The 17,148-nt window shown below is 41.1% G+C and overlaps 2 protein-coding genes and 1 long non-coding RNA gene across 17 annotated transcripts in view; 1 reads left to right on the top strand and 2 right to left on the bottom strand.

Annotated features, from left to right (window-relative positions):
- MARCHF5 (membrane associated ring-CH-type finger 5) overlaps window positions 1-6,796 on the bottom strand; it is a 34,777-nt gene extending 27,981 nt beyond the window's left edge. Inside the window, exons 1-2 of one of the 3 annotated variants that reach the window (XM_020782938.3) lie at window positions 6,778-6,796; window positions 6,023-6,146 (exon numbers count right to left, since the gene is read on the bottom strand). In XM_020782938.3, coding sequence (XP_020638597.2) covers window positions 6,023-6,066 — 44 coding nt within the window. In that variant the 5' untranslated portion in view covers window positions 6,067-6,146; window positions 6,778-6,796. Of the gene's footprint in view, window positions 1-5,810; window positions 5,955-6,022; window positions 6,147-6,379; window positions 6,399-6,777 lie in introns of those variants that run through there. The other 2 variants (XM_078391320.1, XM_078391321.1) reach the window with 2 other exon arrangements.
- Window positions 6,480-17,148, top strand: part of CPEB3 (cytoplasmic polyadenylation element binding protein 3) — a 120,648-nt gene continuing 109,979 nt past the window's right edge. For 3 of the 13 annotated variants that reach the window (XM_078391318.1, XM_078391316.1, XM_020782921.3), the window contains exons 1-2: window positions 13,483-13,623; window positions 15,916-16,805. In XM_078391318.1, coding sequence (XP_078247444.1) covers window positions 15,927-16,805 — 879 coding nt within the window. In that variant the 5' untranslated portion in view covers window positions 13,483-13,623; window positions 15,916-15,926. Of the gene's footprint in view, window positions 6,690-13,482; window positions 13,624-13,657; window positions 13,867-14,258; window positions 14,411-14,688; window positions 14,795-15,531; window positions 15,691-15,915; window positions 16,806-17,148 lie in introns of those variants that run through there. The other 10 variants (XM_078391319.1, XM_020782920.3, XM_072995338.2 and 7 more) reach the window with 6 other exon arrangements.
- LOC144588406 (uncharacterized) lies at window positions 9,745-14,285 on the bottom strand. Its single transcript, XR_013543950.1, has 2 exons — window positions 14,147-14,285; window positions 9,745-9,801 (listed from the first exon to the last, which is right to left on the bottom strand). It is a non-coding gene; the product is annotated as an uncharacterized LOC144588406 (long non-coding RNA).

The following is a 17,148-nucleotide window of genomic DNA, read 5'->3' as shown; positions in this document are numbered from 1 at the left end:
TTATGAGGAAATCAGCTATGGAACATCTGGAGTCAACCGGAAAAACCTACAAGGAGTCCAGTTGCTTTAGCAAACTACCACAAAACCCTTTTAAAAGTAAGAGATTGTTGTATTTTTAAAGTGGATGTTTCCATCTTTGCTTGAAGTTACCTGCCTCAAGTTCCTAGGAAGCCTGTTGCTGAAACAGAATCAATTTCCTTTTTAGCTCAGTTCAATAACAGTCTGCAGTCTTGACGTCCCCTTTGCAAGAGCTAAAGATCTCTGATGTTAGGGGCTGTCTAGGCATTAGAGAATTGTAGCTCTGTAATTTTCTGACACCTCAACAGTCCTTAACCATCGAGCCCTATAATAGGAAATAACAATCACAAATAAACATGAAAGGAAGTGAACTAAGACTTGCTTATCCAATTAAGGAAATTAAAGTACAAACAACAGTTTCAAGCAAAAATATCAAAGCAGAAAAGAATGTTGAATCAGTAAATAATGTAAAATAAATGTAAACATAAAATAACTGCTATAAACGTGGAAAAGAGGCTATAAAGTTTCACCACCAGTGTTTGGTGGTTTTTGCTTTTTAATAGTATTTTTGGGGCAGCCCATGGGCTATTCATCCCAATCTTGTCATTAATTTGTTTGCCATTTATGCAGCTCTATTGTAAACTGTGCTAGCCTCCATTGCAATTGTTGGGTGTATTTTAATCCTTCGGTTTTTTACAAAATTTCCTGGTTGAATAGATCTTGTGAATACAACCTGGTCAGCCAAATCTATGTGAAGGCACACTGCTACCACAGTTCAAAAAGTTATTATGTATCTCCCAGAACATGTGAGTTCATACCAGGTAAAATGGACATGAATGTGGACAGGTATTCTTGCTTTATTAACTACAAGTAAAGCTTTAACAAAATCCAGCACGACAAACAAAGGTATTAATTCCAGAAACATTCATTTAATTAGCAACCTTTCCTGGCAATGAAAATTGTAGTGACAATTGAAGATCACATGAAAAGAGATTAGGCCCATTAGGAAGAAACCAAATTTGGCGACGGACGACATTGCCAATTATAAGCACGTCGCCAATGTTTCTTTCCTTAGCAAAGTGGTTGAGAGGGTGGTGGCAGATCAGCTCCAGGAGCTCTTGGACGAAACCAACGCCCTGGACCCATTCCAGTTGGGCTTCAGACCGCGCTACGGTACAGAGACGGCACTGGTCGCACTGATGGATGACCTGCTGAGGGAGGCCGATGGGGGCAATATGTCCTTGTTGGTCCTCCTTGACATCTCGGTGGCCTTTGATACCGTCAACCACGGTATCCTCCTGGGGAAGCTCTCTGAGTTGGGAATTGGTGGCCTGGTGCTTGCCTGGCTCCGTTCCTTCTTGGAAGACCGTCCCCAGAGAGTTCAGCTTGGGGAGAGTGTCTCAGCCCCGTGGAGTCTCAACTGTGGGGTTCCACAGGGGTCGATCATCTCTCAATGCTGTTTAACATCTATATGAGGCCGCTAGGTGGGGTCATCAGGGGGTGTGGGGCATCGTGTCACCAGTATGCTGATTACACACACCTCTACATCTCCTTTTCATCTACCTCAGTGGATGCCGTCCTGTCCCTTCAGCGCTGCCTGGAGACTGTATTGGAATGGATGCAGTCAAATGGGTTGAGGCTGAACCCGGACAAGACGGAAGTCTTGAGGGTGGGCGGTCCTTCCATCAGCGGTATAGGTAACTCCCTTTCTTTTGGGGGGGACGACCCTTGCCACAAAGAGTGAGGTCCGCAGCTTGGGGGTACATCTGGATCCGGCGCTTACCATGGAAACCCAGGTGGCATCTGTGGTCCGCTCCGCCTATTTTCATCTATGATGGATTGCCCAGCTGCGACCCTATCTTGATGGGGGGGGGCTCACTACTCTAGTCCACACGCTCGTAATCTTGAGATTAGACCACTGTAACACACTCTACATGGGGCTACCTTTGAGGCTGACGCAGAAACTTCAGATGGTCCAGAATGCGGCAGCCAGGCTTCTTAGTGGGGTGAGAAAACACCAACATATCTCCCCCTCTGGCTGCTTTGCACTGGTTGCCCGTCTGTTTCCGCGTTGGCTTCAAAGTGTTAATGATTACATATACAGCCCTAAATGGTTTGGGACCTCAATATCTGACAAATCATCTTCTCCCACCCAGATCTACCCGAATCACCCGACATAGCCAGCAGGGACGGCTGAGGGGTCTGATGCTGAGGGAGGCCCGGAAGGAAAAAACAAGAAACCGGGCCTTCTCGATGGTGGCCCCTCGGCTGTGGAACACCCTCCCTACCGAAATTCAGCTGGCACCTTCGCTGGGCATTTTCAAAAGCCAGTTGAGAACTTGGCTATTCAAGCAGGCCTTCCCTTCAGTCAATTAAGTGACTCTTATGACAGAGTTGCGGTATTACCAGGATGCACCAGGTGGCGATAACCAAAAAACTTCCCTGAGATATGAAGACGCCAAAGGTAGTGTTGATAGCAGAATAGTTGTATTATTTACAGGATATATACATACATGTACAGCTTAGTCCTTGTTTCCAGTCCCAAAGTCATACACAGCAGTTTTCACAGAGTTCAATGCATAAATCAGAGTCAAAGTCCTTGTAAATTAGTTCAGCAGTCAAATACCATATGTTCAGTCCAGTAGCCAGAGTTCTTCTTTCAATATACAGCACGAAGACACGGTTTCTTCCAGGATACTCCAGCACAGCACCATGATGACAGCAACACGACACCAACCCACACCATGCAACCCACCGAGTGTGTGTGCTAGTTCTGCTAGCTTTATCCCAGGGTTAACCAATCCTGGGATTGCTCTCTGTTGTTACAATTACCTCTGCTGTATAAATTCTTGCTTTGCTTCTTTCTACATCAGTGATTCTGACAAATACTTATTGCATAGTACAAAACTATTTAACAATTCCACCAGGTTTAGCTCAAACCTGTCATATTATTTCTTATTTCTTTTGATTCATGCCATCTTGGAACTGTTTACTTTAAATTCATTGTTAAAATTGTAAACCTACGATTTATATTTTATATCGCTTTGTTTTATCTATGTAAAACTGTGTATATTTTAAATTCTTTTTATCGTGTATGTTGTGAGCCGCCCAGAATAGGCTATGTCTAGATGGGCGGCATACGTATAAATGTAAGAAAGAAAGAAAGAAAGAAAGAAAGAAAGAAAGAAAGAAAGAAAGAAAGAAAGAAAGAAAGAAAGAAAGAGTAGTATGACAAAGGCATATATTTCTGCCACTGTTTTTCCAGTTGTATTCCAAGAACATCTATAGAAAAGTATTTGCTGATTTAAATGACAGAACAATTGTCAACGAAGAGGTTACCAATAAAGTTTGATACGCAGATAATATTGTATTGTTAGCTGGCAATTTACACAGTCTAAGAGTACTCTATAAAGTCAAGAAAATAAGTAAAAAAAACACAGTCTAAAATGATTATTTAAAAAAACAAATTCATGGTAATCAATAAAAAGCAAGCAGCCCAAAAAAGCAATCAAATGATCCAAACTGAATGTAGTATGCAACAAACATTAACACAGGCTACTACAAAAAAGACAGAAGTATATAAATGTGAATTTATCACAGGATGCTAAGCATTTCTTGGACTGAGGGAATGCCAATACATAAGTAGTAATATAAATTTTAAAATACCAAGAAATAATAAAAACATAAAATGCAGAGTGCTAGAATATTCAATAAATCGGGATATTTCCCACTCTAACAAAGACTAATTTCTTTTTTAAACATAACTAATGAAGAGCATCTCACATCTGCAATTACCTTTCCACACCCTCACTTATTTCTATAATTGTGTTTTATATATTTATTTTAACTGTATTGTATGATTAATCACTCTGAACACTATTTCAGTGGAAAATAACATAAACTTAACAAATAAATTTTGAAGTTATTTCAAACTGTAGGAATTTTGTATTACAGCTAGTTGAAACTGAAAATATACAATCAATGTATTTTCCAATCCTACAATTTACATGCCTGTACATGTCTTCTAATATAGCCTAAAAGCATATGAACCCAAAACCTTTCTTTTGAAATAGCAAATAGAACTGTTTCTATCAGGTGACTGCAATAAGGAAATATCACATCCATGCATCTCTTGTTTTGTGTGTGTATGTCAGTGTAATTAACACTGAATGTCATTTAAAGCTCCCATAACGGGCAAAGACAGCCAACGGCCAGCTAAATTTGTGCCAAATACAAAGCCTTCTCTTCTCAATCTCAGGTTTTGCAAATTAGTCAGGACCACTCTCATCCTGGCTTACCTTTGTGCTAGCACTGTGGCTGTGTTCTGACTAGAAGTACAGTAGTTTGGATCTGGCCTAACCTCATTCTACCCATTCTCCAAACTCTTTCTTGCTCTTCTGTTGGCAGATCTTAGCCAGCAGAGTAGTTCTGCAGGAAGATTACTGTTCTGGCGGATCTCAAAAACCTACAGACAGAAGGGCATTTCTGCCAGCAATTCTAAGCTGACCCAACTAGCACATCTTTGAGTTTGAACTGGACGGTTATTCTCCTCTGGCAAAACTGACCAATGAAAGTCACATATTGTACTTGTACCTATGAACTAATAGTGCACTGTTGTATCAATCACCTGGTACTAAATATCTGCAATATTACTGGGATAGTACTGGAATTTAGTACTGTACTACCAGGATCACAAAATCTCATTTGTTTAATTATGTAACCATTTGTTAGTCAGCCTGGTGAGGTGACTCCCAAACTTTTTATTTTGGACAATAGTCCTCCACGATTTAGCTTTAATAACTAGGTTAAAAAGGGAAAGCATACTCAGTTTACACTGACTTTTATATTAGCCACACACTGCAACAGAAATTCAAGTTTCCGTTCATTAAAATGATTAATAGAACCTGTATTTTACAATTACAGCAAATAACCAGCAGACCAGTCCAAATGTGTAGCATCCTATATTAGAGTTAAAGACTGAACTTAGCAAATGCATGTTTACTTCATAAAAGCCTTTTTCTGGGTTTTCAACAGTTCGTGTAGGAACTCAAGAGTTTTCCTGGACCCCTTTTTCACTGCAATTAAATATCTAACCTAAAATTTATTATTTGTTTGACTCCTGTGACCAAAACCAAACAACCCAGAGCATACCTTCTCTGCACCTCCAAACTAAAATTATTTTAAAGGTTCTACAACCTGTGTTCAGTTCTGAAGGACAGTCACAAAGAGAAGGTTACAGTACACACATGCACAAATAACCAAAGTAACACAGGCATAGAACCTCTGCTTAATGTGATATGCCAGCATCTAAAATTCTGCCTTGCTGATTTGTTTGTCTTCATTGGAGTAATATCTGGTAATTTTTCCTTGTTGATTAAATATCTAACAACTGTAAGTGATTAAAGGAGCATGAGAGTCAGTCTTACATTTGGTCATCTTTTTTTCCCTTAATATCTACCAACTGTGAGTGATTTAAAGGGCTATGTGCACTTACAAAAGTAAGTTGCTGGCTACATAAGCCTGCAGACCTAAACAGTACACAGTATACCCTTACCTGGAAGTAAGCCCCACTGAACAATGCAGTGCTGACTTTTGAGTAAACAACGTAGGAGCTACACAAGAATGACAGCTTTATGACAGCTGTACAAATAATGCAAATGCAACTTCCTCCTGGCTGCAGCTGCTTGGGATGGGATGGTGGGGGGAAAAGAAGGATGTAGTCACCTGGTGATCCTCTGCTCCAAAGAGATACAAAAGCAACAAAAACCACCCCGACCCAGTGTCTTACAGACCTCATTTTCATCGTTTTGCACCAACATCGTTTTGAAAAAAAAAGTTGCACAACCCCTTTACAGTCTCTCTCCAAACCGTTTTATCTCCGCACAGGCCACAGAGCGATGCCTTTCCCGGTCTCAAGCTCGACCCGCTCCACTTTTACACTCCCCCTTCGTCAAGGCGCCCAAACAGGCCTCCTCCAACCTGCCGCCTTTTTCCCGCCTCTCACCTGTCCAGGGTCTGCGGCATCACCAAGCCCGTCTGTTCCGACATCTTCTCCGGGTGCGGGGAGCCCGGAGGCTTGGCTACAACAGGCGCCAGGAACTGGCCGGGAAAGCCAAGGGGCCCCAAACCTGCCGCAAAGAGAGCAGAAGGTGATTCTTCCAGAGGCTCCGCTCGCGGCGGCGAGAACCAACCCCGCCGAGGGAAGGCACAGGCCGCTGGCCCAGACGACCTCCCGCCAGCCCGATCCAGGGAAGGAGGCGGTGGGGCGGGGGAGGGGATTCCGACAGGCCGCGGCCTGCAAGCTGCGAGGCGAGGGCCGGGAAGGAGGGGCGAGGGCAACTGCGCAGGCGCCGGCTCTTACCTCACAGAGGAGCCACCACTGCGCCAGGTTCCCTCCTCTCTCCCTTCTCCAAGCGGGATACCGCAGAGCGCGCCCGAGGCACCATGGGAGATGTAGTCCCCGCTCCTTGTCACCCCTGAAGGGATTTAAATCCCCTTCCCCCCCGCCTTTTTCCTTCTTCTAGCGGCGCGCGCGTTACGGTTGCTCCTCTTCCCCCGCCGTCCTCCCTGACCCCCCGTAGCTGTTTGTGAGCGCGGGGCGGGTGGGGTTTGGTTTTTTTTTTGCCTTCGGCTGGGGACGCGGCGAGATGGCTACGCTCGCTGCGGGAAAGGTCAGCACCTTGGCACTGTCAATTTCGGGGCTGGGGGTGGGTGGGCGGCTGTTCCTCCCTCCCTCCCCAATCCCTTGTTTGTCTTTACCGTCTTGAAGAGGGAGGAAAAAAAGTCGAGGGCTCCATAACTGTCTCTAGGGAAACAGTCGTGTCCCCTCATGTACACCCTCGGTTTCCCTTTTCCCATTTGGTAAGAAAAGCTGCGGGGTGGAGTGCGGTCGGGGGAGTTGAGGTCTTCCTCCGCCACGCTGTCACCATAGAGACCCTACGGTCATTTGACACCTTCCTTGCCTCCTTTCCCCCTTTCTTCGCTCTTACAGGTGCGCCTCCTCTGCCCCCATTGCATTCAACAGATCTTCTCCCCCGTCCTCACCTCTAACCTCCCTTTGAGGAAGCTGGGTGTGTGTGTGGACTTTCTAAGAAACTGCGACCTGGGTTAATTTAAGAATTGCTGTCGTCTAACGCTAATTGCAGCCAGATAACAAATTGTTGTTGCAGACAGATGCTACCAGGTCACATTCAAACAAAACATCACCAATCTACATGTAACAAACCCCTCCCCTCCCCCCCGTTCATTACCTTTTGGGAGTTTTGTAAACCTTTCTTTAGGCCTCCCTTACCTTTCTCCTGGGTAGACTGTTAAAATGGATTTCTGATTATTGCCCCTTTTTAAGGAAAAATAAGGAGTTCCAGTCGGATAGGGTTTTTATAGGGCCAGCATTCTTGTGAGGGGACTGAGATAGAAATCAGAAGCATCTTTAGATATGTTTGCCATTAAACAAACAAAAAGAGGAAACTAGCACTAGTCTTCCATTTGCCTGACTGGAAGTGCAATTTGGCATTTTCAGTTCATGTCTGGGTGGTTTAAATGAAAAGTGATTGAAAAAAAAAGTGCTGTACCTGGAATGCAGGGCATGTGCTTGTATGCATGTAGTATTCATGAGAGATATTGATGTTTTCTGAGTATAGAACTATGATGTCACTGTAAAATTGTTGCAGATAGATAATCTCTGTGTGTGTGTGAGAGAGAGAGTATATACTTAAAGAAACATGAAGCCCCAAGAAATGTACATAGTGAAGTGATGGAATATAAGTTTAGCTTATTCTTTGTACTGTCATATATTGTGATTCTATTATGCTGTATTATGAGCTGTCAATTTGGAACTTACTTATAGCAACCCTGATAGAGTTTTCATGGTAAGTGAGACATTTAAGGAGGGGTTTTAGCAATTCCATCTGCTCACTATGAGTTTCAATGGTAAGTGGGGATTCAAATCCAGGTTTCATGAGTTCTGGCTCCTCAGTGAATCTACTGCACCACATTGGGTATTCATGTAATTATAATATTTTAATTCATGGTAAACTAAAGATGAAATCTTAACTGCAAAAAATGCAATTGTAAACATGAACATCATGAGTTTGGACTCTTCCATGATTCCTTTCTGTCAGTTATTTGCTTCCTCATAATTTCTGATTGTTGGGCATATTAGTGGGCAGTCATGGGACATCTCAAGTATCTTGGTGCTCAACTGAGCACCATCTTCTATGTCAAAAAAGGCATCTGAAATATCTTTCAGTTATCTTGCCTGCTTTCTCCTTGGAGCTGTGGATACAGTATGGTTAAGCAATAATCTTAAGGGGTAGTGATGTAAGCAGTGTGATGTAATTCTGAAAATTCTGAAGCTAATGATTGGTTATGATTTAGCAGTATAATATACTGGACATCTCCACATAGCTCTTAAGTGGATAAAATACTGTTTGCTTTGAATTAGAACTTTTCTTTCTAGAAATGAAACCTGCCTAATGATTGGTATGTATAATTCTCCAAAGAGAAACTGGGAAATACTTAACTGGTGCTTTATTAGGGAAGCAAACTGGATTATTTACCACTTGCATAAATCATATTGGGATTTTATTCTGAAATGAGTAAAATAATGTAATTTGCAGCTGTGAATTACAGCTAATTAGCAAGGTGCCTAGTAACATGATGGGCAACCAGCACCTTGTTAACTAGCTGCAATTTGCTACTGCAGTGTATATAATTTCACTTACTCCAGAATAAAATCTCAATAGGGTTCTGACCAGTGATAAGTAACTTAATTTCCACTTTTTTCCGCCTAATGCTATATAACATGTGATACTAATTTGGGAGTTATTCAACATGGCAGGAAACTACCAGGAATGAATATATCAGGATGCAATGATATGTATACCGTTTCCCTGAAAATAAGACCTAACCTGAAAATAAGCCCTAGTGTGATTTTTCAGGATGCTGGTAATATAATCCCTACCCCTAAAATAAGCCCTAGTTAAGTAAAACCCTGCCCCTCTGTTGTGCAGCAACCAGAAGAAGATGGCATGACTGTATTTGAATAAACGTAGATTGTTGTACATTAAAAAAATAAAACATCCCCTGAAAATAAGCCCAAATGCATTTTTGGAGCAAAAATTAATATAAGACCCTGTTTATTTTCAGGGAAACACGGTAGCAATTTTAGATAACAGGGTGTGTTAGAATTCTTATGAAGCTAATTATTTCCTTGGCCAGAGTGGAGTGACTTTAGAATTCATATTAGTGGTATGCCACTATAGAATGCAAATGTAATCTTTTGAAGCAATATTCTGTATGAGGAATTACTAAATTAAAAGCTGCTTGTTGGCTTTGATTTGTTTCTTCACTAACTGATTATCTTTGTATCTCTTATGTGCTACTATTATATTTGTGAACTGGTGAATGAGTGTATGCCTACCAAATATAGTGATTAAGCAACAGGAAAGGTAGGTAGGAACAGTGTAATACTGCCTGTTCCACAACCCCTTTTGTCTGCTTACACTTCCACTGTCAGTGCTGACTCCATGATTTAAGAGGTTGCTAGAAAAGTCAACTATTCAGTAGGTCTCTGATCTTCCTTAATGCCCTGTTCAAAAAGGTAATGTTTTAGCGTTGAAGCAATGGACCCTTTAGTACTTATGTTAGAACATAGAATATGTGGACTTGAGATAATCCATCAATGTGCAATGGACCAAGTGCTTAATTCTGTTCACTGGTGCAGGTATGGGAGGAGAATGGACCCAGGAGACAAATGGGTAGCAACAGATACAGTTACAGGTCCTAGTTAAAACAAATAACAATAATCAATAGGTATAGTTTATAGCTCTGATAACTATCAAAATCAGTTATACCACTATAGGAGTGAAATTATCACACTCTGTTTACAACCATAATGTAGCTTAGTTATGACTTAGCTGTTACAAAAAGGAAGAAACAACAAGTATTATTTGCAGCTATGTACAGCAAAAACAAAAGTATTGTACCACCTTAAAGAGAAACAGATTAAAGATACCACAATACTTTGTTTTATTTTTGTTTTTTTTATACATGCTGAAACACACTAATGCACTACCTCTTCAAAAATGTTTTATGATTAATTGCTTCTCAGTTCTGATATTTTTCCTCTGTACTAGAGGTCTTGCACAAACAGATTTTAGTGCATTATTCTACAGTGTTACTAAAATTATCTTTCAATTCTTTGTTGCTCTTTTCTGAATTCAAATAGTGTGCGAACAAAAACGTTTGGCTCTCACATGCATATTTGTACCCTTTGTACGACAAATACCTCACCCAGTTAAGATTTATCTTGTATTTGTGGTGAATACTTTTCCCTTTCATATTTTATATGAGGGAATGTTATTTCCTTCCCCTATAATTAGAAATGGAGGCATTAAGTATTTGGGATGTGTAATTTCCATGACTGTTTCCTCTTCAGTAGTACATTGACCCAAATAGTATTGCTTAATTTTTTTTAATATGGGGGTTAAACATGTCAATTGGATTTACATTTTGTCTGGTTGTTTTAGCTACTATCACTTTATGCTGGTAACTGGATGAATAGCTCAGTGGTTTAGGAATCCGGCTTTGGAGTCAGAAATTGGGAATTTGATTCCTCATTGTGATCCTATGAGTACAGCTAGCCTGTGTTGCCTTGGGCCAGCCGCACAGTCCCAGGGCACCCTCCGAAGAATGGAATGAAACCACTTCTGAGTATTCTTTACCTCGAAAACCCTGAAAAGGGTTGCCATAAGTCAGAATTGATTTGACAGCACATTATTATTACCACTACTACTACTTTATGCAAATTAACTTGTTTACTTTTTAAAATTATTATTATTCATTGTCCATTAACTAACAGAAGATAATAGGGAAGGGGATTTGGATCAGGGTATTGGGGTAAATAAAAAATACAGAATGTGATCGAGAATAATATATATCATTATTATACTTGTCAATATATTTTCTTACTTAGCTTACTTCACCATTTTTTCTAAGTCTTTAGCATCTAAAATTATATTTTATAATTTGTTTACTTTTCTTATGGCCAAGGCCATAAGTCTTATATGTCCTTGGAAAACATGCTGCAATCCTCAATATTTTGGCCATTTATTTTGACTTGTAATTTCCACACACATATATGCCTCTGTTCTTCAAAACCCAAAATGTCTTATACCTCCAAATAAAACTGCCTTGCAAAAATAAATGCATAATTATGTGTAGTTTGAAAAATGAGAAAAACTGCAGTATGGATTAACAAAATATCAAAACTAAAACAATCATAGATTTAAGTGGCGTGGCACAAACAAGAGCAGAACAGCCAAAGGAGTTACTGACATCCATCAAAACCTATCTGAAAAGCTGGGCATTAATTTGGTGACTAAACATGCTCAACACCGGAGCTAGATTAGGATCCCTAAGGAAAGACAATTCAGAGTTGGAATCACAAATAAAAACAGGCTTCTTATTGATAACTTCCCATAATTCAGTGGACAAATAAATCTGGAACACAGTATTAGATGCTAAATAAAGTGTTTGGGCACTAATATATTTTGGGAAATGGTTCTTGAAGTATAAGATCTCAGGCTTAGTTTAGTAATGTTTGGTTTTAATGGAGGAAGAAAAACCCTGTGTTGAGTGTGAAACTGCTGTGGTTGCTGATGCAGGTCAAAGAGCATTGTTCAAACCATCCTATTCCAGACAAGCCAGACAGTAGCATTTCAAGAAGTTGTGGCTTTTGAGCACTTTTTGAAGACACTCCTGTTCCACTGACATCCTTTAAACAGTCAGTGCTTCTAAGCTGTTAACCTGCATGTTCAGTAAGAATGCAAGCTATATGCAAGAAGGCTGTATTCCTGACTAGCACTTTAGTATTATCAGAAAAAAAGTTTATGGTCCATAACTACTCCCATCTCTGAGCTCCCAGGCACTAACTTCCCCCCCCCCCTCATTGAGGTGAAAATAAGAAATTGTTTGCTTCAGTTGGAAGAAACCCTTTTGAATTCAGTTGGACTTGCACCTGAATAAATATGTAAGTTGCTAACTAACCTCTATCAATGTTGGATGGAGACATACCATTCAGCCATTCTCAGCCATTTATTTGGTCATGGCCATAAACACAATGTGAAAGAAATACAGGCCAAATCAGAATTGTATATGTTGCAAGGTGGTGTGTGAAGAATTGTTTCCAGTCTGTCGTCCCCTTCAAATGTGCCAGGGGGCCCCAGGGGGTTATATAGCCCCAGTTGAGAATGGCTAATGAAAATAATGAAAAGACCTTCAAAGCTTAGTACAATGTTCCTGATGCTGTGAAAGCAGAAAACTCTAGGGTTTTTATGTTGTTATTTATGAGAAACAAAATATCTAGTAGTTTGTTTTTGTTATGTGGCTATCCAGTAGTAATGATTAGGAAACTGTGTCTCTATGCAGTTCACTTGGCTTCTGAAAGTTCCAATTATTGTTGTTAATAATAATATAGGAAGAGAGCTAATTAAAGTGATTTGTCATGCTGCTGCATACTGGTTACTCAGACTGACTTAACAACATTCAGACTGTGGAAGTCTAAGGCAGGACCATAGGAAAGGATACATGAATTCTGACACTTGTGTCATGTTAGATAAACAGTTTCAAAATTATTGTCAAGACCCTTATTCATCCCTGACAACAAATGAGATGCAAGTTCAACACATCTGCATACAGGTAAAGATTTATTAGAATGAGTGGTCTCATAGTAATCATGACTCTAAAATATTCTAGTCAAATAGATATAAAACCTGTTTTCCCCCAATTAGAATAATGTATTTGTTGCCTTTTTGTCATTGGCTTAAATTAATCTATACATTTTGAATGTGGTTGGGTGGAAGGTCAGTCTAGTTGTACTGATAATGACAGATTGTATACACGTATGCCTACTACCTGAATGCTGTCTGTCTTACTAATGGGTGCTAGATGACAAATGCAAGGAATAGACAGATTTGATTACAAACTTCTCAAGTACATATGGTTGGTCAGTTTAGTATAATGTTTTTTGAAGGCATATATATAGAAAATTCTAGGCTGTGTCCTTACACAAGGAGACGGAATCTTAGTTGTGTCTTTGATTCCTCAAAGCAAAGCATTTATAAGTTATGGTCTTCTCTTAAACCTTTTTCCCTCCTGAAGTGTACCATCTGACTACTTCAGATCTAATATTTTAAGTGTTTGCTTCAGAGCCTGTTCTGTTTGACTTTAATTTTCATACTGCCCAGATGGCTTTAAAAATATCAGCGTTTTGGCCGATGCCAAAACATGCAATCAAGAAAGCGTGTTTCCAAAGGTACCTGTTAGACTAGTTGTCTCTCTTGAGTATCCATGTATCTGTATTTACAAGGTCTTTCCGATGGTTAAAACGCCCATCGGTGCTTTAAACGTTGCTCTCCCAGCCTGCCTCCGTTGAGGAAAAGACTTCAATCCCCACAATTCCGTAGGCACACATGCGCATTCAGCTTACAGTTGTCAAAGTGCTCTTGCCAGAGCAATTTCTATTTGTCATATACCAAACCCGAAAGAAGGAAATAGACACTGTCCCTTCCTTTTATTGATCTTTAAATACAGAATACTCAAAAGGTAACTGTTCTCGGCGATTCTTCCTTCGTTATGTGGGTTACTGCATGCGTACGAAATACTATGATGGGGTATTGGCTTTCCTGAACTGTACTTTAGACTGGCACAAATACATACACTGGGAGAAAAGGGGGTGGAGGAATCGGGAGGCGCCGTATATTAGCCCAGTACTAGATATTTGGCTGTCTGTCTTTTCACAGCAACATTTCATTTTTCTCCTTTCAGTTTGCCTACGTTTAATTAAGGGTAGGTCTTGACCTTGACGGGGAGGGGTGGGATTTGTAGCGAAATCTTAGGGTAAGAAAGGATGTGGGGGGGGGGGATTCTAGATAATGCTTCAAAATGAAGTTTACGAAGGTATCTAAAACAATTATCTGCTGCATTGGAAGGAATAGTTTTAATGTTAATATTTATAATTATTTATATCAACGTTTTCCTAAACTGTTAAAAATATCGGAGGAAAGCAAAAATGCAGGGATCTATCTCTTTGTATGAAATCTCGAGTATTTATTTCGTGTATACTTACCGTTCTGGTGACTTTGATCCGAGTGCTGCTAATGGAAAACTACACAAAGGCTGTAGTATTATGGCTTACTGCAGTGCTGCTTTAAAGGTTTCTCTGCACCCCCTACAGCAGCAGCAGAGCTGCGTGCCACAGATGCGCTAGTTTACTCATTCTGGGATTAGGAATTTAGCTTAATACTCTCGATATAGGTACTCTCCACAAGGCATTATTTTTAGATCGTGAACGCAGATCAGCAATGAAGGAAATTAATTTCTAGTCTAGAAGGTATTCTTCCTGTGGATTGATGCCCATACATTTTTGTTGTAGTTCGTTTTCATTTGATTATATGATCTTACATTTAGGAATCTTTGGAAATTAGTAAAGGAGAGAGAGGAAGTTAGTATTTCAAAATTATCCGTGCCTTTCCTCAAGCAGCTGCTGTACTGACCCTGTGGTTACTTTATTGCAGTTGAACAGCAAAACAAGAAGGGATGATCAGAAGGCTGCGGGTGGGGTGGGGTGGGGTGGGGTGGGAGTAGATATATTTTGAAGGTTGAAGCCTTATTTGGAAAAGATATATTGCTAAAATAAAACTGCTTCTTCTGTGATGCCTGACGTTTTCTTTTGTTCGGCCTATTCTACTGTGGGTCTTCTGAAAGCGTGTTGCAGGTGGGGAGGCTGGTGAATGCGGCTCTTATTTGCTTTTTTTTTTTTGTCTTCTCTCTAATGATTTTATACTGACATTTTAATCTTATATGTCTACGCGTGAAAAAGGCTTTTGCAGGATTTCTACAGGAAAATGGCAGTGTGTCTGAATAGTTCCACCAGTTTTATGGGCGACTGGAAGTTTCATTTTTATTATGTTATTTCATTTTGGCCCAGAACGGATTAAGGCAACGATATGTGCCTACTCAGAAGTAAATCGCATTGGGTTCGATGGGCCTTATTCCCAGGGAAGCGAAGAAACTCAGCGGGATTTGTATCTGATCAGATATGTAGAATTATGCTGTAAATTTCTTGTCATAACTATAAGGAGCACAGGATAAATGAGTGTAAAACAAAAATACAGGGTTGGCTTGTTAATAGGGTTAAAACAAAAGGAACATTAAAGCAATGAAAACCGTTCAGCTTGCTGTGTGTATGATGTTTCCCCTCCTTCAGCAGTTAATGGGCAAGATAGTTTGGCTTGAGCATTTGATTTATTCCGGGCGTTGAGACGGTGCATCCGATCGGTTTCTAGCAATTTGCTTGAACCTGTTTGTTGTTTAATGAAAATGGGCACCCGGCTCCTTTAAAAGTCTATTCATGGGAAAGGGGGTGGGGGAGAGTAAAGGCTGCTGTCTTTTTAACCTTGCTGAAGGACGCAGCAGTATTTATTGACGTATGCAAATAACGAGGGAGGAGGAGGGTGTACAGAAAAACAGGAACAAGAATCAGTTTCTCATTGCAGGGCGAGAGCTCTGAGTTCCGGTGTAAGAGAAAGAGACGTGGCGAAATTGCTGTATATCTCTGCCCTATAAGCACATCTTTCCTTTACAGTGAAGGGAACCAAGACATCGGCAAGGGTGAAGCATCTCCAAATGTATTTTTAGAGGCAGAGCAAAGCGATCGCACTGATTCAACCCGCTTACTCTTAAAGGGGTGGGGGTGGGGATTACGTATTAGTCTTGCCTTGCAACTTGCAGCGGCATTACTCTAGCGGTGGAATTCTAGCAAGCAGCAGAAGGCTGAAACAGCGTATGAATGTTAACACACTCTCTTGTGGTATCCCCACCCCTCTCTCGTTTCAGCTGCGCAAACCATGCAGGATGATTTACTGATGGACAAAAGCAAAGCCCAGCCTCAGCAGCAGCGGCAGCAAGATCCAAACGCAGCAGAATCCCCTTCAACTCCCATCACGTCAGAAACACCCAAACCAGAGGACAGCAACCCAGTGACTAGTATTGGCTCAGCAGCTCCTGCCCAAAATAGCAAAGAAAAGATGCAGATGGAGTCCCCCATCCTGCCCGGCTTAAGTTTCCACCAGCCTCAACAGGAACCGACAGCCGGCACCTCCTTGTCTCCCTCCTTCGGAAGCACCTGGTCCACTGGGACCACAAATGCAGTGGATGATAGCTTTTTTCAAGGAATTACCCCAGTCAATGGGACTATGCTTTTCCAGAATTTCCCCCACCATGTCAATCCTGTTTTTGGAGGCACTTTCTCTCCCCAGATTGGCCTAGCCCAGACTCAGCACCACCAACAGCAACAACAGCAGCAAGCCCAGCAGCAGCAAAGGAGATCGCCAGTCAGCCCTAATCAAGCATCTTTTGCCCAGAGAAATGCTGCTTATAGCCATCAGCCCATCATGACCAGCAAACCTTCGTCCTCCTCAGCTTCCACATCTTCCCCTTCCAGCTGGAATAACCACCAAAATGCAGCCTGGAGTACACCTTCCAATCCTTGGGCTGGACTTCAAGCTGGCAGGGACCCTAGAAGGGCGGTGGGCGTAGGAGTGGGTGTGGGAGTGGGAGTTGGAGTGCCATCACCGCTCAATCCAATTTCACCCCTTAAAAAGCCCTACTCTAGCAATGTCATTGCTCCACCGAAGTTTCCACGAGCTGCTCCTCTAACCCCAAAATCCTGGATGGAAGACAATGCCTTCAGGACAGACAATGGCAACAACCTGTTGCCTTTTCAGGTAATTTCCTCTTACTAAGAGCAAAGGGGTGGCGGCGAATATTTTGGTTTTTGTCTTGCAGTCTGTGTAAAACCAAATACCACTTTTGCCATTCTAATTCATGCCTGTGGTAGTTAGCTAGCTTCCATTAAATCATTTGAACTATACATTTGTGGAGGACATTCACATATGTCAGAAATCCCGGGTACAAATTTAGTTACCTTGTATTTCTAGACTTCTTGTTACCTTTCAATTTGTATTGAAAGGTTAGAAATATTTGTTACTTGGTGACTCCCTTCTTCCTTGATATTCTCATAAGTACCTATGTGCCTCAAGTTTTATCCTTTATGTTTTATATAAAAAA

The sequence above is a fragment of the Pogona vitticeps genome, chromosome 3 (assembly GCF_051106095.1).
Source record: "Pogona vitticeps strain Pit_001003342236 chromosome 3, PviZW2.1, whole genome shotgun sequence".
Lineage (NCBI taxonomy): Eukaryota > Metazoa > Chordata > Lepidosauria > Squamata > Agamidae > Pogona > Pogona vitticeps.
The sequence above is the reverse complement of the archived record's forward strand: the minus strand, read 5'-3'. Positions and strand labels throughout refer to the sequence as shown.